Source organism: Brachyhypopomus gauderio, chromosome 4, assembly GCF_052324685.1.
Source record: "Brachyhypopomus gauderio isolate BG-103 chromosome 4, BGAUD_0.2, whole genome shotgun sequence".
Lineage (NCBI taxonomy): Eukaryota > Metazoa > Chordata > Actinopteri > Gymnotiformes > Hypopomidae > Brachyhypopomus > Brachyhypopomus gauderio.
Genome location: NC_135214.1, coordinates 13,345,709 through 13,367,513, shown reverse-complemented (window position 1 = coordinate 13,367,513; position 21,805 = coordinate 13,345,709). Strand labels below are relative to the sequence as shown.

The 21,805-nt window shown below is 44.2% G+C and overlaps 2 protein-coding genes across 3 annotated transcripts; one reads left to right on the top strand and one right to left on the bottom strand.

The window, feature by feature from the left end:
• Nucleotides 1–661: 661 nt before the first annotated feature.
• On the top strand, nt 662–13,765 carry wdr75 (WD repeat domain 75). Its single transcript, XM_077002343.1, has 21 exons — nt 662–790; nt 1,219–1,348; nt 2,659–2,724; nt 3,087–3,195; nt 3,413–3,537; nt 3,923–3,993; nt 4,221–4,337; nt 4,835–4,923; nt 5,149–5,307; nt 5,597–5,653; nt 5,757–5,872; nt 6,699–6,874; nt 7,133–7,284; nt 8,143–8,323; nt 8,566–8,660; nt 8,760–8,855; nt 9,276–9,445; nt 9,625–9,684; nt 9,822–9,968; nt 10,067–10,158; nt 10,776–13,765. Exons 1-21 carry the CDS (start codon nt 705–707, stop codon nt 10,993–10,995), a joined length of 2,514 nt encoding a protein of 837 aa, XP_076858458.1. The 5' UTR covers nt 662–704; the 3' UTR covers nt 10,996–13,765.
• slc40a1 (solute carrier family 40 member 1) lies at nt 12,692–19,234 on the bottom strand. Of its 2 annotated transcripts, XM_077002346.1 has the most exons (8): nt 18,835–19,233; nt 18,643–18,710; nt 18,198–18,357; nt 17,899–18,014; nt 16,950–17,076; nt 16,309–16,557; nt 15,285–15,929; nt 12,692–15,024 (listed from the first exon to the last, which is right to left on the bottom strand). In XM_077002346.1, exons 1-8 carry the CDS (start codon nt 18,866–18,868, stop codon nt 14,711–14,713), a joined length of 1,713 nt encoding a protein of 570 aa, XP_076858461.1. In that variant the 5' UTR covers nt 18,869–19,233; the 3' UTR covers nt 12,692–14,710. The 2 variants fall into 2 exon arrangements, with proteins under 2 accessions (XP_076858461.1, XP_076858462.1); XM_077002347.1 differs by lacking the exon at nt 18,198–18,357 and having other exon boundaries at nt 18,835–19,234.
• Between the last annotated feature and the right edge of the window lie 2,571 nt (nt 19,235–21,805).

Sequence of the window (21,805 nt, the reverse complement as noted above, 5' to 3'; positions counted from 1 at the left end):
AGGGTGTTGGCTAGAGTGAAAGGAAAGATCTATAGGACAGTAATGAGACCTGCTATGTTGTATGGACTGGAAACAGTGGCACTGACAAAGAGACAGGTGAGGGAGATGGAGGTTTCTGAGATGAAGATGTTGAGATTCTCATTTGGAGTGACGAGGAAGGACAGGATCAGAAATGAGTTTATTAGAGGATCAGCACATGTAGCATGTTTTGGAGATAAAGTTAGAGAAGCGAGATTGAGATGGTTTGGACATGTACAGAGGAGGGAGGAGAGGTATATTGGTAGGAGGGTCTTGAGGATGGAACTTCCAGGCAAGAGGAGGAGAGGTACACTTTGGGCATTTAGAAAAACGCTCTTATCCAAAACGACTTACAAAGTACTTTGACAGTTCACATAATGACGACTTAGGTTATATATGCCTATAGCTAAAGAAAATGCATTTGTTTATTGGCATGAATAAAGACTAACGATACCAGTAAATAATATAATAAAATATACAACATATAAAATATAATAAAAGATTTACTATTAAAATAAACTCCAAAACCTATATTCTAAAATGGTATATATTGTGAATGATTAATTTTACGTTGGCCCACCTATAGGATGGTTTACTAAACGCCTGTAGGGGGCGATGTCGTCCCCCGGTTCGTGAACGGCAGTCACGTGATTTTGAGGGCACAGTTCATTACGTCAGAGGGAAAAATGGTGGAACAGACAGACATCCGCGTGGTTCGCAGTGGTGGTAGTACTATATGTTTTAGGCCACCGATCATCACAAACGATTGCAAGTATGGACTGCTTTATACCTTAAATGGATTTAATTCTAGAAAGGACGCCATTTAAAGTCGGACAAAACTAAGTCACCAGCTCCCTGCTTGTGTAGCCGGTAGCTATCTAGCTAACCTATGTAGTCCACCTTTGGTGGTGTAGATAGGTAACGGTAGCTATTGCATTAATAACTCTTAGTCTGTATCATGGTGTTATTTCAAATCTACTACAAGTAGCTCTTTTAAAGAATGGGAAATTGGTGTGCATTTTATAGTTTTTGCTTTAGTGTCAACATCTTACCATTGATTTCCCAAGTGCTTGCAGCCACGTAGCACGATAGCAGTGTTTTCGGATATGAATGAGCATATGCCAACCGACGAACAGTCGTTGTCCGCCTCCGGTTTGTTTGGGTTGCACCGTTATGGATTTCGTCTCTTTCATCTTGCAGGTTCCTAATATGTGCGTCTGGGGACTCCATCAAAGTGTTCAGCACAATCACAGAGGAGTGCGTCCGTGTCTTGGATGGCCACACTGATCAAGTCACTGGTGTCGCCTTGAATCCTGCCAACAAACTTCAGGTCTGGTTATTTTTCCTTGTGTAAATCTTTATCTTGATTTACACAAGGAATGTATTGATTTATCCTTGACCCAAATCCTTTTGGACACTTTTGGAAGTGTCTCCCAACTTCAGTCCTGCAGCCACTGCCTGAAGTGCATAGTTAAGGGATTCAGAGGTTTTCTGGTTTAGGTTAATCAGTTTAACTAGCTAAGGTAAGCACAAATATAGAGCTGTGCAGTGTGTTGCCACTGAGTTGAGGAAACCCACTAGGACAAATACCTGTTTTGTGCCTTCATGGTCTCATTATTTCTCAGGTTTTATTTGCCTTCCAGCAAAAACTATTAACACACATAAGCAAATTAAGCAACTAGAAGGATTTCCTACAACAAAAAAATCTATATAAAATAGTTACTACCTTTAAAGCCCTTCGTGGGGCAGCCCCAGAATATCTAGGAGAACTCCTCCATCCCTACAAACCCCTCGTTCTCTCAGGTCCTCCAACAGCTGTCTGCTTATAGTCCCTCACACTAAACTCTTCTGTGGGTGGCGGAGCCTTCAGTGCTGAAGAACCTATATGGATTTCTGCAAGAAGGCTTCTTTGAACAGGATTTTTGCCTTTCAGTGTTGTTGCATTGTAAAGTGACACTGGGTTACATTTACAGCATTTAGCAGACACTCCTATCCAGAGCGACTTTAAAAGTGCTTTGCATCTGATTACAGAATTCAAAATACCATTGAGTCAGACTACTACTAAACTACAGGAGTCAATGCCATTCCCTAGTGTTTGCAAATTAAATGTTTACCAAGAAGCACAAATAACCATAGACAGACATACAATTTAAGAACAACAAAATGTTCTACACAAATATTTAGTCTGGATTTCTGGTTGAATATATGTGACTTTCACTCTTGGAATTTCTAATGCAATGTCAGCCAGCTGCTTGGTTAGTCTGTGGATTGCAATCACATCCAAATGAAAAGTGGATTGAAGTTCCTAAATGTTCCATACGTCTGCAATAAATCAATATAAAAATACCCATAAATCAGTGGGTCTTCAATTGCTCAGATGAGTAAAGATCTGTGGATTCAGTAACTCAAGAACAGTGTCAGTAATATATGTACTAATATGTAATATTAAGACCTGTTGAACTCCAGTCTTGCAGTATTTACCATAGTTTGCCAAATCATAAAACAAAGATCGTCGTTGTGAGCATTGTGGTAGTGTGAGCATTGAACAGCCCATCATTTAAAATGATCTTAACAGTTTGTTTTTAGGGAAAAGGGACCTAGCTTGTTTTAGTCATAGCTTTGCCTTTTTCCTGCCTGCAGGTTTTCTCTTGCTCACTAGATGGCACTGTTAGGCTGTGGGATTACATAGATGGCATCCTTATCAAGGTAGAGTAACCACAATGCAAATGTACCATATTTTGTCAATTGTGATTTTTTTTTCACCGCAATCGAAATTTGTCCTCCGTGCATCTGTGCCCATCTGTGCAGTTAGAACACACACACACTAGTGATTATTATGGGATCATACATGCCCAGGGCGGTGGGCAGCCCTAGCCTGGGAAGCATTTGGGGTTAGGTGCCTTGCTCAAGGGCACCTCAGTCATGGCCTCCGGTCTGGGAATTGAACCCATGACCCTCCGGTCACAAGACCAGTTCCCTACCACCAGGCCATGACTGCCCACAGTGTCAGATCTCACTACTACTGTATTTGGAATGCCATTTTGATTTGTCTTTCTGTTTTCCTTCAGACATTTAATGTTGGATGGAAGATATCTTCGATTTATGTCTCAGACAAACATGTTGGAATCGTTTTTATTATTGTTTCCATGCAAAGTAAGAACGGCAATGATATCGACGGTAGGTATTGGTGTCAAAGCATTCTGTTATGTGTGTTTTTGTTTGATGCGTGTTTTTTGTGTTTTTGTCAAGTTAGCATGGCCCTTAGACTGCCTCTGTGTCATAATGAGCTATTCTCAGTAGGGTGCTAAGTTTTTGTTTCATTTTACTATGTGGATTATGGTCAGGTGTATGTGAGTAGATCTGTGTTATGAAGGCGGAGTCTGTGCATTTGCAGAGCAGTACCAGTTGGTGGCGCTCCATTTGCCCAGTGTGCTGGAGCAGGAAGTGGAAGCAAGCGAGCTGTCTGCTGTTCTGAGTGATGTCAGCCCAGTGCCCGTGTGCACAGCCTTCGGCAGAGAGGTGAGCCAACCCCTCCTCCACGCTCTCCAGACAGTGTCTCCTAAGCAGCATCCTCGTCCTCGTGGACCGTGTGTGTGCATGGGCGTTGTTTTGGCCTTCCTCTAGCCTCACATCATGGCTGTTTTCCTGCATGCTTGGCCAGTCTAACCACAGCAGTGACACTGACACTAGCTAAAACCCCCAGCCATGCAGCTGTGACTTAACACCCACAGCCGTGTCAGTACCATGTCCGTGTTGCTGTGTTGAGAATTGTGTGGTGCCCCAATAGTATCTGGTCACTTGGGGTCACAGAATGACCACTAAGTGGAGAGACAAGGTATCTGTTACTAATAAATTGCACGGTGAAGGTATTTGCTTACTTGTGTTTTCCTTTTTCTGCCTGCAGGGGGAGTATATCGCCTCCGTCATGGGCCTGCAGCTCTGTGTGTTTTTCTTCAGGAAGCAGAAGACTTATCGGTATATTTCACACTAATGGTGATACAGCTGATCTTTTAATAGAATCCACCAGGTCACAGGCGTGCATGAACATGCCCAGTCATGGTGTTTGTTTACATGCCTCTGCCACCTGGCCTATTCCAGTTTGACACTACAACTATAGTTTCCAGTTTCATGTTACCAGTGTATCTTGGGGGACAGGGGTGTGGCGGAGAGCCCTGTCTAATTCTTGTGTATTTTTAATGTAGCTTTAACCTGAAGCCCACTGATAAGAAAGGGAGCAGAAATGCCTTCACCTGTGTAGCCTGTCACCCAAAAGATGACTGCATCGCCACAGGACACGAAGACGGAAAGATACGTCTCTGGTGAGGGACCGGTTTGTCAGCGTTCAGCTCCTCATTAAGTTGTTCTTGTTTTGAGGGATGCAGCTTGACTGCAATTAACAGCAATTATGCTGTTACAAAATCTACATAACATTCTGTTCTTACGAATCACTTTAGCGCACTGTTCTTGTAACTAGGCAAAAATCTTCCATGAAGTGAAGCTCAAAGGCTTGTCCTCTAATATTAGGCAGTTATTGTGCATTAATTATAATATGTACTTAATATTCAATGCATGGGTGAAAATAAAATGGACATAGACCATTTAAAGTGGCTGTTCAAACATGAGCCAAATTTATTAAATAAAAAAGTAACATTTCCACTACCAGCTTGGCCAGTATTTCTCTTTGATAAAAGTGAAGCTCTAATAAAACGATCTAATTAGGTTAAAGATCAAATTTAACCAAAATCCTTAATGATGGGAGACAAAACTATTTTTCATTCTTTTTTTTTTCTTTTTCATTTTCCACGTTCTGTCACAGGAGAAACTTCAACCAAAAAAAAGAGTACACATATTCCACTCAACACTGGCACCATGACTCCGTTAAAGCCCTGTGCTTCAGCCCGGAGGGTGAGGAACCCCCCTCAGCTTCTACACACATCTAGCATGTGTAGCACATTCGTTCCTGGAGTCCTGGTGGTGATCACAGAGCAGATTTGATGGTGTTCTAGATTCACTGTGTTTTTTCACAGACCACCTCCGCCTTAACCGGCATTTGTGTTTCTGAAGTTCCTGAGGCTGATGTTTAATGATGTGTTTCCAGATCACTGATTTCTCCCCCCTCCCCCTGTACAGGGATGCACCTGCTGAGTGGAGGGGTGGAGTCGGTGCTCGTCCAATGGCATTGCAAAGAAGTGAACAAGAAGAACTTCCTTCCCCGCCTGGGAGGAGCCATCACTCACATCTGTGTGTCTACGGACGGACAGATGTGCTGCACAGGTCACATGGACAACAGTAAGAGTTCCCACGCACCCCTGAGGTGACCCAGCACACGAGTTCCACCCAGAGGCCAATGGCAGGGTTCAGAACCTCTCATCAGAACACGACTGTGCTGGAAGTGTGCAAAGCCGAGTGCTGTGTTCAGCTCCACCACGGCTTTGGGCTGCAAAGCACTGTCTCTAGAACCTCAGAGTTTGTTTTGGAGACTTTAAGCAGATGAATACAAGTTGGTGTGGTTGTGTACGATGTATTCTGATGTGCCCTGTTTCACCCCGATTCTGTTTCTGCTGTGTCACCCTGACAGAGATCACCATCATCTGTAACTTCCGAGTGTCGGCGGTGATTCAAGGCCTCGTCAAAGGTGCTAAGCACACGTTCCTTCGTTTCACAATGACTCAGCCGTGGGGGTTCGGTTACCGTAACCCGAACTCCACCCTGCCCTCACCGCTGTCCCTTTCTTTCAGGAGACACCGTGCGGACGGACCTGATGATCGACCCGCGCAGCAAGGCGCTGGTTCTGGACGGAAAGCCGGGCCATCTCCAGTTCTACTCTCTGGAGCGTGACAAGCAGCTGTACAACGTAAGCGCTGTGCACTTCACACGCATGCTGGGGCGTGGCTTCCAGTCACAGGCGGGTTGTGGGTGTGGCTTTGTGGCTGCCAATCACCGTGATGCTGTATGGTGCCTGTCTCTCTGGCACTTGACCCCATGTCAGCGAGGGTGTGCAGACAGCCATTAATGGGACTGCTGTGTCAGCAGACACTGTATTTCATTCCTGCCGTTGGCATGTTCTCACTTCTGCTGTTCGTTCTCTGCAATTTGAAATGGTCTACATTGGTCACATATGATAAAAGTTTTAATTATTATTCGTTAGGAGTTTAATGGGTTCATGTAAGTGGGGCAACTTACCTCAAGCACACTTGAAAGGGTAGAAAATGTAAGCCAAATATAAAAACCAGAAAGTGCTGTTTATTTTCAAAGGAACAGCACTGAGCTAACCAAATTGAGCTGTTTGTCCAGTGAAAACAATTCTCAGAGGCTACCAGTCAAAGAGGAGGGTGTGTTCCCTTCAGATGAAGAGCACAGTTTACATATTTAAGGTTGAAACAGCTCTGTGCAGGATCTCATAAGAACGCTTGCACTTCCAGGATCAGCAGTGTTGCACATGAAGCATGTGTGTATGTGCAGAGACATTCATATATCTCTTAGACGGAATGATTCTGGAAGTTTCCAGTGGAAAGTGTTGTAAGAATCGTTGCAGTCATATGAGCTAAGGCATTTTTAGTCTGAAACCTGTCAATCATGCCTCTCGTGATCCTTAAAGAAGATTCCCCAAGATGTGTGTGAGATTTTTATGCTGCAGCGTGGTTAGTCTGGTGTGTGTCTGGCCTCCTCCCTCCCCCCAGCTGGACATCGTGCAGCAGGAGTACATCAATCAGGCCGGGCTGGACCAGTTTGAGGTGGTGAAGGCGGCACTGGACATCACAGGCTCTTGGCTGGCTACAGTGGAACAGAGGGGCAGCAAAAGTTCCAGTCTCGAGTTCTCACTTAAACTCTGGGGCTTCAGGGAAAAGACTCAGAGGTGTGTCTGAGGCAGTGCGTGTGTAATGCCCAGTGAAGGAAACTGTGTGTGGACATTGTTTATTTTGTATACATGTAATACGAGAGTCTAAAGTAGCGCAAACTCAAGTTTAGTGGCTATCAAGATTCTGGTCTGAACCAACTATTCTGTTGAGTAAAAAAAAAAAAAAGAAAAAAGACCCTAGATAACAGTGGTGTTTTTATTTTTTTATTTGGAAATCTTACTGAGTCAATACTGTTCTCCTGCACATGTCTGTAGCTTTGAGCTGAACACCACCATAACGGCTCCCCATCATAACACGATTACAGCGACGTGTTTTAACCCCGCCACGGAGACCACCATGCTGGTTACTGCAGCCGACGACGGCCAGCTCAAAGCCTGGGTTCTGGGGTCCGACTCAGACCAGCAGAGTGAGTCCCACACACACTCGCACAGAGTTCTTTCACGTTATCTTGATTATGTTGTGAAACATTTGGGAAACAAAAGGACCATGGCTTAACCATATAACAGAGGGTGTTGGAAAACGCAGTCCTGATGGTTCTAATGTCGGGGTTCCTATTGGTCATGCAGTTTCTGAAACCTTGTGTAATTTGAAGAAAAGAAAAAAAATCTTTAAATCTTGCAGTTTTCATGCATTTCCGTATTGAGTGAGTGGTTGTTATGGTTACTAGATTTTCCCGCGCCTATTTAACAAAGGTGACCTCTTTTTGCAGTTCATGGTAGGATATGCAAATTCAGCTTTTAGGTCAGGGAACCTGACTCTCGTCTTCAAGTGGGAACCGTGTGGGATCGTGGAGGCACTGAAACAAGCCTCTCCTCTCTTCCTCTCCGCAGAGCCGTGCACAATAAACAAACTTCCTGTTTTTGAATAGCAGCCCTTCAAGGTTGTCTAGTCAGGCTACTGACAACTTGTAACTAAACATTAGTTGCAAACTGGCAGACGATAAGTATAACTGCTTCAGGGGGATTTGGTTTTCCCTATGTAAGCTGCTTAGGAAGATAAGGGGATAAGGGGTTTAGCTTTTCCCAAAATGGAGTTGTGTCTGAAAGCCTGGCTCCGCCCCTGCTCACTCTGTCCCTCATGCCCCTCCCTCTCCATCCCCCACCCCTATTCATTCTGTCCCGCCCCCCTGCCACCTCACACAGCCTCCCATCCCCGTTACTACCCTGTTTACCTCCTCCCATTCACCCTGCCCCTCTCGCCCCTCCACCTCCTGCCCCACCTCCTGCCTTTCCACTGACCTCAGCTTTTTCCATTTCTGCTGCAGAGGAGCAGGTCTCCTGGTCATGTGACCACGTGGCCAGCTACCACGGCCTGCGGCCCACCAACTGCTGTTTCTCTGCCGATGGCTCCTTGCTGGCGGTGAGCTTCGCCGAGGTGGTGACCGTCTGGAGCCCGCACACCTGGGAACTCCTCACCACTCTGTGTCAACCGCCGGGGGCCATTAGGTGAGGTCTTCAGCTCAGGCACACCAGACCCCGTTTAACCTTCTTCGAACTTCATGTACTGTGTAGTTTTCCCTAGTAAAATGGCCCTAGTTATGTGATGTTGAGCAAAGCAGTGTTGTGACAAAGCTGCTGTTAGCAGGATAGTATGGTCAAATCTGACCACAAACGTTTGAGTGTGTGTTTGGTTTGGGCCGAGGGTAGTGACGCTCCTGGTTGTGACTACTTTTAATTTCGTCCTCCAGGGACCTTTGCTTTGGCCGGCTCAGCTGTTCCAAGTACCTGCTGGGCTCCACCAACAAGAACCTCCTTTGCTGTTGGAATCTTCTCACCTGCTCATGTTAGTATGTGTGTGCATGTTTGTCCTTCAGGGTTGCTGGCGGGTTTCATGTTTGAACGTCTGTCCTGTGGATGTGCTGACAGTGTTTGTCTCTCACAGTGGAGTGGAGCACCGTGATGGATGTGTGTGTTCTGCAGACAGACCCTCTTTCTGAAAATGTGGCAGCCTTTTCTTACCACCTTGGAAAAACTGACCGTAAGTATGCGTGATGGTCTCAGAGTCGTCCGTGAGGAGTGTTTAAACATTTTTACTCCAAAGCGTTCTACTAGAATTCTCTGCGAATACATAACTGTAATTTATCCCAAAAATAATCTTAATCAGTGTTCTCTTCTGACACCAAATTCGTTCCTGTTCTCCAGTGAAGCATTGTTTTTAAATCCTAGACCTATGGTTCCTTATGCATGTACAGTGCAGAGTTCACACAATTTCTCAGCACCTGTATGATCTCCTCAGAGTTCAGCTGAATTACCCACTCGACTGTGTGGTGGAGAACAAATATAATGAGATTAAAGACTAAACCGTTGCGTCTGGTGCCTGTGTGCGTGTCGGGTTTATCAAAGGTGGTCACCGGGGCAGTGGTGAATGATCCTAACCGAACCCGTGTTCTGTGGCCAGTGTTTATTTTCCGACCCAGCGAGCCGCGGCCTCTGTTTACCCAGAAGGCCGTGTGCCGCGGGAGGGTGCAGCGCTGCATCTTCGCCCCGAGGGAAGATCTCCTGGACGGCTGTGACGAGAGGTCCCAGTGGCTCAACAGATCACGCCTCTACTTCCTCACGGAGCAAATGGTACGAGTCTCATCCGCGAGTCGAGGGCTACACGCGCCTGTTGGAACCGTTCTTAAATCATGTCATGTTTTTTTTACTGCTTTAAGCAATGTAGGTCATTGGATCTATCTGCTTCAGCACACTCGATGCTTTTAAATGCTGATCTCCATGGTAACATTGATTTTTCTCTGGATTTGAAGGACTTATTGACCTTTACTACCAGGGTGGAGGATGAGAGAATGTTGAACTCCAGGAAGGAGGTCAGTCTCTCCTGTTTCTCACCACCGTCCACGTGTCCTGTGCCTCTAGTTCCTGTGAATACTCAAGCTTATTAATTGTGCCTTTGCAGCTCTACTGACTAATAGCATCGCGTTGGTGGAAATTTTCTCTTTTGCAGCTGTTGGTCGACGACAGTGTCGCCGTGACTCCCTTCCACCTGTTGCTAGGCAAGCATCGTCAGCAGCAGCAGGAACAGCGGACGTCCGTGACCAATCAGGCAGCGGAGAGAGCCCAGCTCCCCCAGGGCTCGGTAGCCATCAGAGAGGTCGGTACCTGTGAGCTAGATGACTGTTGGATTACCCACATGCGCTGGTTTTCTGTGCTGATTCCTCCTGTTTGCGTTTCTGCCGATGGCGTCTTCAGTTGCTGCACACGACGGCCCATGTTCTCCCTGCAGCATCTGTCCTGTGCTCAGTGTTCGTGAACTCACTCCTCGTCCCCACTACCGAGCGCAGGTACGGCCACTCACGTTTCCAGAGTCTTGTTACACGCTGCCTTTAGCCTCACTGAAATGTTGTGAATGTCACTACACACGGCAGCCATTTTTTAGACTTTTTACTTATACCTGTTTTAAATTGGTTGTAATTGTTTTTATTGTCCATAGTTATCTTTGTTTTTCATATCATCCCAAGTGTCATATCGTGCTTTTGACTTCCTTTTATTTGAATATTTGCTGAGTCATGGTAAACTTTGTCTCCTGCTAAGTCATGACAAGGCTGGACAAAGGTTACTCTACCACGTAGAGACGTGCCTGCATGTTTTACTCAGTGACAGTGATTTTCAGACATCCAATAACTATATTTAACATCTCAATATTTTACCCGTGTTAATATGTAAACTGCAGTGTTTGTGTATGTACATTGCGTGACGTTCTCTGCAGGTGGTCATGCTAAAAGTCACTTGTCCTGTCTCTGTGAAGCAGCACTTTCAGTTTACTGCTTATGTAATGTCTAAGTCAACTACTGAATGTTCAGGTGCTACCTGTTTCCTTCTGAAGTGTCTCCTGTTTCTGAGGTCTGTGCATCCTTTTGTTTATAGATTTAAAAAATGTCTCTGTAATTGTTTTCACAAGAGATGAGAAGGAGCCCTCGGAACAGGAAGTGGACAGTGAAAAAGAGGAAGTGGACTCTGAGGAGGAAATGGAGACGCATGGTGGTCAGCAGGGAGTGCGGACGCAGGGCCCCAAGGATGAGGCCCCTCCACACCTGTCCAGAGCTGAGGAGCGAGAGCTGAGGAGAGTTCGCAAGACTGACTTCAGCTGGGTCACAAACCTCGCCAGCTGTTATCCATGAATACATACATACATACATACATACATACATACATACATACATACATACACACACCCATCATTACCACACACACCCTAAGCTAACAATGGAATGTCAAAAATGTGAGGGGTGTCTATAATTTATTTAGCATTCAGAAATGAGACGGACCCGTTTTTGACACATGCTTGATCTTGCGTGTTAGTTTTTTAAATGGTGTAACCATAAAGGCCTTCATATTGTAAGGAGCGGTCTAGTCCAACGCAGCAGTTTGGCTGTGGGCAGAAACACGTGAGACTGGTCACTAAGTTTGCTTGTTATGAAACCAATCCTTTTGTATCAGCTATATGGACTTTTTTAAATAAATGTTTTTTGTTTTTTGTACAAAACTGGTCCAGTTCCACGCTGGACTCTCCTGTTCTCCAGTACGCTCGCATGATCTAAACGTGTCCAAGCTCTTCTGCCTCACTGTGTGTCTTCAAACTCAGTGACCCAGGATCATAATGAAGTCATGCACTTTCATGCAGAGTCGCAGCGATGTCCCACTGGGTTCAGTTGGTCACACCTTTTCTCCCACGAGACACTGCTGTTTTCACTGGCCGGAAACTGCAGTATGTATAATATACAATGTTTAATGACCAGGCGTTCTTCTCAGGAGTGTTTTTGTGTTTCTGGGCACGACTTGGAACACGAGCTCCAGCTGCAGAACTCTCTGCAGTCTCGCTGAGCAGAGGGAAAACCTCAGTGAAGTCAGCAGGGTCTGTGAACACCAAGAAAGGATAAGGCGATATAATCTAATCGCGGCCTGCCTCAACGCTTTCTAATTTGCTTTCAGTAATCTGGGTGTTGGGGCAAGATTTGTTGGGGTTTCAGACACTGGAGTTTCCTTTGCCTTGACAACCAGCCCACAGAAGGGAGGTGCTTGTCCAGCCCCCCATCACTACTGTTTCAGGTCAAGTTTCAGTGATCACAGCTACTCCTGTTTCAGCTACTGAAGTGCAGAGTTACACGTTGGTTAATTGGCTTGATGTTACATGTTGGGTTTCCCATGTCATTCTTAAATTCAGTGTAATCTAGTTTAGCCTTGATGTACACGGTAATTATTTGCTGCAGGTCGTACATAGCAGCAGGTCTCCCAAGAATTGTTGTAGAAGGAAATTAGACCTTTTATCTTATCTCTTACCTATATTTATCTCAGACGTGAGGTCAGAGGACAGGACTTTGACTTCTCTGTGCCCTCATCCTGTTCCATCTCGTTCACCTTTTAGTTCCCCGATAGCACATGACCACAGCTGAAGAAACTGCTTAGTCCCTCTAAATGCTGGGTGAGAATTCTGGAAGTGTTGGTCTTGGCTAAATACCACTGATGTTTTATAAGTGGGTGGAATACTGATTCCAGATCAGTTCTGAGAGTCCTGCATGCTGCCCGTATCTGCAACCCAGCCAGAAACGCGCCCTTTTTAAACGGCTTACACTTCGCCTTGACCTCTCACTGTCTTGCAGGTGTGTGAGCTCAGCTAAACGCCTGTTCTTTAAACAGGCCCATTTCAGGAAGATCTTCAAAGACAATGGGTGTTCCAAGAATGTGACCCTGTATGACCACTGTTGAAACAAGTCCAGAGCTCCACTCTTGTCCCCACGCCTGATACACTGCTGGAGTTTTCTCCAGCTCACAGAACTACCTGCCTTTGTGTCTGACTGCAAACAAAAATACACACACTGTGGATCAAAGTGTCTTTATTTTCAACCTGAACCAAGGACAGGCAATACATTCCCCACACTGTTTGCGCTTCCTCCATCAGAGGGGAGTGTTAACCAGTGTTCATCATGGCATGGGACATATTGCTTAGCTGAACAATCTTTAATTATGTAATATAAAACAAGTATGTATCATTGTATTTTGAGCCTGTCACATTTTACTGGATGTGGGGTTTGTCTTTGTACTGCATATTCCATTGCTACATGTTTATTATAACACTTGACGAGATGGGAGAAAAGGTTTAGAGCCAAAAATGAACATGTACAAAAAAGATCCATGTAGAAGACAAAAACACAATATCCTGACACGATGCACGCACAATTTTCACAACATTTACCAGTATAGTAAATTGCCACATTTGAGAAAAGGAAAATGATTCTGAGTGTATTAGCCCTGAAACAATCTCACAGGACTAACTTAAGTGATCAGTGCCTTGCTGCTTAAAATGTGCTTACATTTTGGGGCAAACGTCAATTTGGAAGATCAACAGTGCGCTGGAACACCTGCGTTTCTGTACAAAGACCAGCTGCCCTTCATAAAACACCCCAGCTGTGAGCCGGAGAGGCGACTCAGCATTCTACCCTGAGAGTTGAATAATGCCCACCCTACATCCTTAGGGCTGGCCCCCACGGCTCTCCAACCTCAATATTACATAAACTTAAACCAAGCGCCGCATGCATTATAATGTCGGCCACGGTTTCCAAAGCAGACAGAGTCTTGTTTTTTCTGGTTTGGCTGGTTGTGCGATATGTAGCTCCAAGCAGCAGCTAAAGCAAGTGACAGTGTTTACTTTATACTGAGCAGGTCTGCTGAATCTGCAAGGTGGAAACGTGGGACCTCCGGGTGGAGCAGACTGAAATTCACCACTGTGGTTGCAGCGCTAGGTGGAGCACCGCTTGCATTAACTCCACCCTCTCTGCTGCTGTCGGATCGGCAAGGCAACGGTTGAAGCTTGTGCAAAAATGTCGAGGAAGAGGAGAAGCATTGCTGCACTTGAATGCAAAGTGTAAATCACGTAAAGTGCTCGTGTAACAATCTTGCGGGCAAAAATGTTTCATTTTTCCAAAAACAAAATCAAATGACAAAGAGTAAAGTTCAGTGTGATAGCCACGATTGCCATTGGGGTTGTTGGAATTATATGTGCATCAGGGCCTACATCAACAGGAACTGCTAATCAAACACTTCACACCAATAAAATGGAATGTAGAAAGACAGAAAACATTACTCATTCCCTCACATCCCTGTGCTGCAAGCTTAATCCCACTCTGGACATGTGTACTATTCATGTATGAACAAATAGCTTCTCCAATAACACATTTAGCACCACAAAAGCTCACATGCATAATATTGACTATAGATGAGATGCGTATTCCTGAACAGGTAGATTCCATGCATCTTATTCTGTTTTTTTTTAAGAGACTTCACCCCTGGTCTGCAAAAGAACCCCAACAGAAAACAATGCTAGAATCTACCTGATTTTAAGTAACAATACACTGCTAAAACGATATTGAAACTCTATACATTTAAGCATGCATTAACTATGACTAGACAAGCAGGCCAAAACATAGAATAAATATCCCTGTGTGGAGAAGGTGGATTCACACGGGTCATATGTATAAGTAACTACAACAGCCAGACCTGGCGGAGGGCGTCTAGCGTCTGCCACCTCCTCGTACCCCTTTACCGCTGCACCCTGAAGTCAGAAAGCACATGCATGCACAGGGAAGGGCGAGGTCGCTCCTCCTACAGCCCGCGTGCAAACGCCGGGTTTGTTGGGCCCGCCCAGAACGTGTGTGACCGCTCCGCGTGGCTAAAACAGTGTATGGCTAAGGAGATCTATACAGGTTTGAAGCTTGAAGTTAAACACGAGTGGCTACACTAACTCTGCAAGCTCATTAGTACAATATAGGTCGCTGGTGTGGTTACTCTGAGCGTGCTACACACACACTGCAGCGGCAGGAGTACCGTCTCTGTAACGGCTTACACAGAAAGGGCATGTGAGGGAGGGTCCGTGTCTGTTTTCTTCTCAGGCGAGCAGCAGAGGAAGAGTCGGCTCCCGAGGTTTTTGAAGGCAAATCTGAAGTACATCATGTGTCCCATGGCGACAAAGGAGACGGAGAGGATGACCAGGAGACCGAAGGCCTCGGGGTTGGGCGCCAGGATGACCATGATGAAGTGCAGGAGGTCGAGGAGGTAGTTCATGGAGTTCTGGACGCCGTTGATGACCCCTCGTTCCGCCTCAGCCACATTCTCTTGGATGAGTTGGGTCACGGTCAAGTCAAAAGACCAAAGACCTGTGGGTAAAAAGCGTGTTAGGAAATGAGGCATCTTTTATTGCCACATAAAAGCATCAGCAAAAGGATGTGGCATCAAAGGTTGACTTTACAACTCTCACACCACACTGACAACTGACTGTTGCTTTTTGCCACATATAATAGAGTGATTAAAAGATTTTTTTAAAAGAGCTAGATAACGCCTGGAGTCCATTTATTAATACATTTTAGAAAGTTATATAATTTTTAAATACAAACCAACTTACTGCACATCGACTTACCAACTCTAGCAGCGATAACACCGGCGAAAAGGAGACTGACAGACAGGTAGGACTCGATATATGGGACTTCTTCGGTTTCCATGCTGGAGATGTTGAGCATGCCTTGGGCAGCTGTGGTGGCCAAGCTGGTCATGGTGGGAGCCTCAGGCAGGGCAGTGCTATCTCCTAGCAGCTGGCTGATCATGCTCTGTAAGGGTGACACGCTCAGGTCGAAGGGGCTTCCGGGGGCGAAGACGGACGCCACGCAGAGCATCAGGCAGGACAGCTGCACCATCCCGGCCATGAAGCCCGTCCGGATCAGGCCGCACTTCTTCCTCACCCAGGTGAAGGCGACCGTGCCGGCGATGCCCGACACGGCGGAGGCGCCCATGAGCAGGCTGAGGATGGAGCCGTTCAGGCCCTGCGTGTACGCGTAGCCCGTGGTGATGCAGTCGAAGCCCAGCACGGTCATGTAGAGGAAGGCCAGGGCCATGCCAGCCAGGAAGATGGACTGGTTGTAGTAAGCCACCCATCCGCTGCGCAGCGTTCGCAACGGCTCCGTGATCTGGTAGCAGCAGCTCGGGTTTTTCTCGATGTTGCTCTTGGCCATGACGGCCTCGTTCATCAGCTGGGAGCCTTCAGCCGGTACTTCACCGTTCTCCAGTTCTGTGGAAGGAAAGGAGACTTAGAAAAGGCAACAAAACAAAATACCGCCGTTGAGTCATAACTGTCGTAAGAGAAAGTAATGTGTTGTAACCAACTGTAACCAGATTTATCAGTCTAAGAGCTGATGCATGACAAGCTTTGGCCTTCCATTACTGGGGAAGGTTGGTGTGAGGGTGGTGGGGGTTGCTGATTTGAAACTCCCAAAGTAAATCAAATCTGTTAAGTCATGGTGGCACCGTAGACAGGTCAGAATTCAAGATACCCTTGAACCAGACTAGTACTAATCTACAGGAATCAACAGAAATTAACACCCACTGTCATTTGAGTACTCAAAAAACAGCTGAGTCTTGAATATTTATATATACATATAAAAGCACACCTTTCTGAACATTAAGTTGCTTCATCTCTTGATCAACAATCTCCTTCTGGCCTGCCTTGATGGCCAGTGCTGGAGTCATCTGGTAGACCTTCCAGAGAATGAAGTACTCCAGACACATGGAGAAGAGGTTCCAGCCAGAGATGAAGCCACAGCCCATGAAATGGGATCCGAAGGCCATGATCTGGCCCACCAGCATCGGTGCCAGAATGTTGGTCAGCTGGTCAATTATCCTCACTGTGGCGTTCATGTCTGAGGTAGAAAAGAAAAAAAAAGAAAAACTTTGGTCAGTGAACATTTCATGTGAACTGCACCTGCCTATATTGTTTATGGCTCTATAAAATCTCATGGCAATTACATCTCTGTGGGTTTCCAAGTTCATTTGAGGCATGTTAAGGGTTTTCACTAAGGCAGTAAGTATTGTAACAGAACATATGGAGTTATTTTCCTTGGCCAGTGACAGGCCACTGTCATTTACAGCTTGTTCTAACATTCCTCCCATATAAATTTAAACAGCAGGAAATGTTGGTACGTCTGTCTTTCATGAGAGTCAATTGACAAAAGGAAATGAGTTATAAAGCTGGTAATTATCTGTAGGTCAAAGGTGGTGGATCATGCCCTGTTCATCTATGGTGGTGTCAAACCTGCAAGGCCGCTACGGTCTTCTCCTGCAACCACCACCACCCAATCCCTCTGAATGGTGATGGACATGGCGGTGCTGGCCAGGTTCGCAATGTTGGCGATGGTGATGACGAAGATGTAGCACAACGTCTGTTAAAAAAGACAAATGCAGCAAAAATTGTTTTATGCTCATTGTTTCACCTATGCTGATTCATGACTTGCAAAGCCTTTATAAATCTCACTTAATAATAATAATAACAATAATACGACGACGAAGAAGAAGAAACTTTGCAAAATGCAAAATGTCATTATTAGGTGTCCTTGCAACAGCAACAACAAGGTTTCAGAAGCGGTCCAGAACAAGGCTCTCCCCCCAGCCTAAAAAGTCACGTACTGTTGGCATTAAGGAGCCTCCATTCCCCCAGGGGCAGTAAGAAATGTGGTTGCACTCGTTAATTACTGGTGCTGTGGACCTGTCGCTGGGCCACACTGGAAGTCAGTCTACATGGCCTAATACTGGTTTGACTGCGTGACTCCAGTTTCACCCCCCCCCCCCCCCCCACACACACATACTGCTGACTCATGACACTTTGCTCTCTGGGTTTGTCAGAGACACAAATACTCCTGGGCTTTGCCGGAGGTCTCTTCAGAGGCCCGTGGACCATAGCCGATTCTAACTCAGATAAAGAACAACTTCCCTTGCCCCAGTTTTACTCATAGTCATTTCATTTCAATGTAGTTCAAATAAATAAAAACATTTGAAAGAGCAAATTAAATTAAATTAAAAAGCTGTAAACCAAACTTTTAAAAACATTGAAACTAAATAGCCCTTAAACGCACGTGATATTTCACTTTAGAGCCAAGATACATAAAGCACGATGGTGATACGCAACTCAGTTACAACACAATATCAGACAGCTTAAAAATATAACTGTTATATAACTGACATATATACTTATGTTAGATACCTACAAGCAACCATCCGTTGTAGAGGCTTGTTAGCTGCTCTTTATACTGGAAAACGACCATCAGCAGGATGCCACACAAAATAACGGCGCTGTTCTGGACAACCAGTGAGGTTTGGGCCACTGAAATAAAAGGAAATCAACAGTGTTTTAACAATTAAAAGGACGTGGTCTATTTTTATTCCGCATATGTTCAAGGTAATTTATTATGCATTATTCGGACTGCTTATTATTACAGTTATAATCAGCGAGGCGGTTCGTTTCCCGTATAGTTCGGCGTAAGTGAAGAGGGGAGGTCAAGTTTACCCCTGAGGCGGGGGTTTTTGTCCACCCAGTCCCCGATAATGGCGCCCAACAACAGCACGGACCCTGCTACCACCAGGCCGTACACGGCGGTCAGCAGCAAGCTGTTGCCATAAAGCTCCACGAGAAACACGGCGACCGCGAAATTCCACATACGGTCCCCCTGCAAAGTAGGAGCAAAGTCGCTCTTACAGGACGAGATAAGCTCAAAGGTATGGGCGGAATCCTGAGAAGCTCTAAAAATAAGTCCTTGTCAGCAAGATTTTGTCTAATTTATTGTCTGCATTAATTGTGATTTTTTGAACATCACGATTTTATGAACAAGCGTGAAACCAATATGAACATGCATGCATGCGTGATTTGTTATGTTTCACGCACGTATTAGAATTTCTGCATTTCTTATCAGGTACAATAGAAGGATATTTGACACAATACATTGCCCACTTACCCATGTTGAAAGAGCATGTCCCAGGTAGATTAGGAACTTCGAAGATTTAAAAAAATCACCAAAAGAATCTGGAAAAATGTGAAAGCATTTTTGAAGTGATGATTATAAGAAAATGTTTTTTAAACCACACTGCATTTTTCTATATTTTTCATGCTTACACATCTAACTAGACCTTAAAAAGAGTAGACTTACCACAACACGATTTCTTAGATGTTGCTTTTTCCATGCCGAGCAATTGTATTCTGTATTTTTACTCTAAAGTCGCTGAGTTTATTCCTTCGTGGGAGATGTCAAATAATCTTCGACTAATGCACACATATAAATATATTCTACGAACAACACGAAAATTGCCTCTTTTCTCCTTTCCAAACTTAGCTATCACTGTAGCTGAAGTCGGAAAGAAATAAAACTCTTTAGAGGCTTATTGTTGTAAACCTAAAATAATCAAATTGTCGGTCGGAAGCGAAGCGCTCGCGCCGTCCGCCCCGTCCACTGTGTTTATGAACGCGCTCAACGCCGAGTGTTGTTTGTGAAGGGATACGTCACGGTCACGTGACACGAGGCCGCTCCGCGAGGAAGAATTCAGAGCGTCGCTTTTGTTTTGAAGCGTTTCTTATTCAGGTGAAGAATCCAACCTTTGTCATTGTCTAACGTCTCACCTCAGATATTGCACAGCACGTTCATACTGTGGTTCATTCTGCAAAAAAAAAGAAAAGAAAAGAAAAATATACTCGAAAAGTTACATTGGATTTCATAAGGAGAAACGAGTCTGGAGTTTGCAATTTGCTGTAAAAATGCATAAGATTAAAGAACACTGAGGTAAATCTAGTTGGTCCGGACTAGACTGGACTGGCAGGTAATCTAAACCTGATTCCTGAATTTAACAACAATCACTGAAGTTGTTTCTCTCCATCAGGGAACCACAGGAATACCTATTTCTTTGTAGTGATGTAAGGTGTAACCTCAAAGCCTCAACTTCTCTCTCTCTTTCTCTAAAATGTACTTGTCAGCCATATATATATATATATATATATATATATATAGAGCCATATATATATATATATATATATATATATATATATATATATATATATATATATATGAAAAAAAAATATATATATATATATATATATATATATTTCCATGTCACTTTTGAAATAGCTGATATGTCATGTGCCACGTCAGATGTTCTGGAGGTTATAAGCCCACTTTTTCTCTCTCGCTTTGACCCCCACTCATTATAAGAGCAGTAGGTGCTGGTATTATATATAGATTATAAATCAGATTGTTTTTGGTAATTCTATTTCCATTCTATTCTTCTCTTGTTTATTCAAAGTTTATCTGTGGCCATGCTGGAGTTGCTGTAGCACCCAAATTTCCCAAACTTATCTTACATCCACCCGAGCCTTCCTCACCCCCCACCCAGAGTGGAAGTGCTGAGATCTGTAGACTGTTGTGTGAACAAACAGTACTACAGCCTCTAAAACCTGTTAATGCGTATAATTTATGCTCTCATTCAGTAAACTAGTCAAAGTGAACCTTTTTTCTATTGTTGCTTGTGACTTTAAGAGTTGTTCCTTATGTCTTTGGTCCGTTTGTATTTTTACACACTTTCAGAGTTCCTAGCTGTGACCTCTGCCCTCTCTCTCTGGCCAGCACTGCAGAGCTTTGGAGCACTGACAGATGTTTCCAAACAGCTCGATTTCTGTTCCTACACCTTACTATGTTTTACACTTACTTAACTGACTTGCATTCATTACATTATTACATTATTCATACATCTATGACTTGCTCTTCAAAACATTTACTGGCACCAAGAAAACCTTGAAATTTAATATCTATTTGACAGCTGTATAAATAATATTGAAATGGAGCAATGCAACATAACAGTCAGCTACAATCAGCTATTCTGGAGGATATTTCCCCTTTTTCTTTTTGCCTTCTTCAGTGTTCACGATCCACTTCTCTTAAATGAACTGGTTTGGTCCTGAAAGTTGGACTCTACCACAGATCTGGTCCAATTGCAGTTTTCAAGCTGGGGGCTGGAAAGTATATTATAAAAAAAAAGGCACTTCATTATTTCTTATAAAAATAAAGACATGTAAATATATAAGCCTGCATGTCAGTTTGAGGTCAGTTGAGGTATTATATTGTGGTTAGTGGTTTAGTGTAGTGTTATCTTTTGTTACCACTAAACAAAAAAAATAATTGACTAAGTTGATGTAACTTATTGTATGCGGTGGTCACAAACATTTGTTGTTTGTCCTCACAAGCAATGACTTGTTTTAGAGAAAAATGTGGTAGATGGAAGAATTCTGTTCTGGAAGAACTAAAAATACATTGGGTCTCATACCTGAAATCTGAAAAATACAAACACATTAGTCAGGCAAGTGACTATGCTGTTGTTGATCTATCTCTTTAAAGGCACAATATTGTAGTGGTCTGGCTCATGGTATTTTTCTTGGTCATGTGACCTTGTGGATCTTACGTCATCCCAAAGGTTTAGGCTGGTCTAGTCTTGCAGGGGAATGCTAAATTTTCTGCATAACATAGCAACAATGGGGATCTGCTCTTATCATACAAACTTAGATTTTTAATGCACTGTTAATCATGCTTACATAAATTACTGCTAGGCACAGTTGCCATTACCAATTTTTTATGTTTGATTTTCATAGGCATATCAGTGCTTCTCTTAAATGTTTCATCACACTGAATAAACACTTGAATGTGGATGAGATCCAACAACATAGAAACATTGCACAGGTGTTTCAAGTCAATAGAGAAATTTGCAGAGTTTGTGTGCTTATGTGGCCCTGACCGTGGCCAAACAAGCCAGTGTCCTTATGACTTCAGAGTACACCTCACATAGGCCACAGGTCATGTGGTCTGCCACTAAACCTTTTAAGAGTCACCAAGATCAACAGAGCTGTAATACTCAGAACAGTTGGAGCAAAATCTAGTGGACCACACAGACATCATCGGTATCATCGAAATCAGTAAACACTTGTTAGAGTTATTATGAATGCACAATATAAAATTAGAGAGAAGGAACTGCCATTAGTACACGAACACAAACACTAAGTTAGTTTACACTGGAAAGCTAATAAATAAAGCATCTATATCTAACTTTATAAGGTTAGTGTTGTTTCAGTCACTTAAAAGG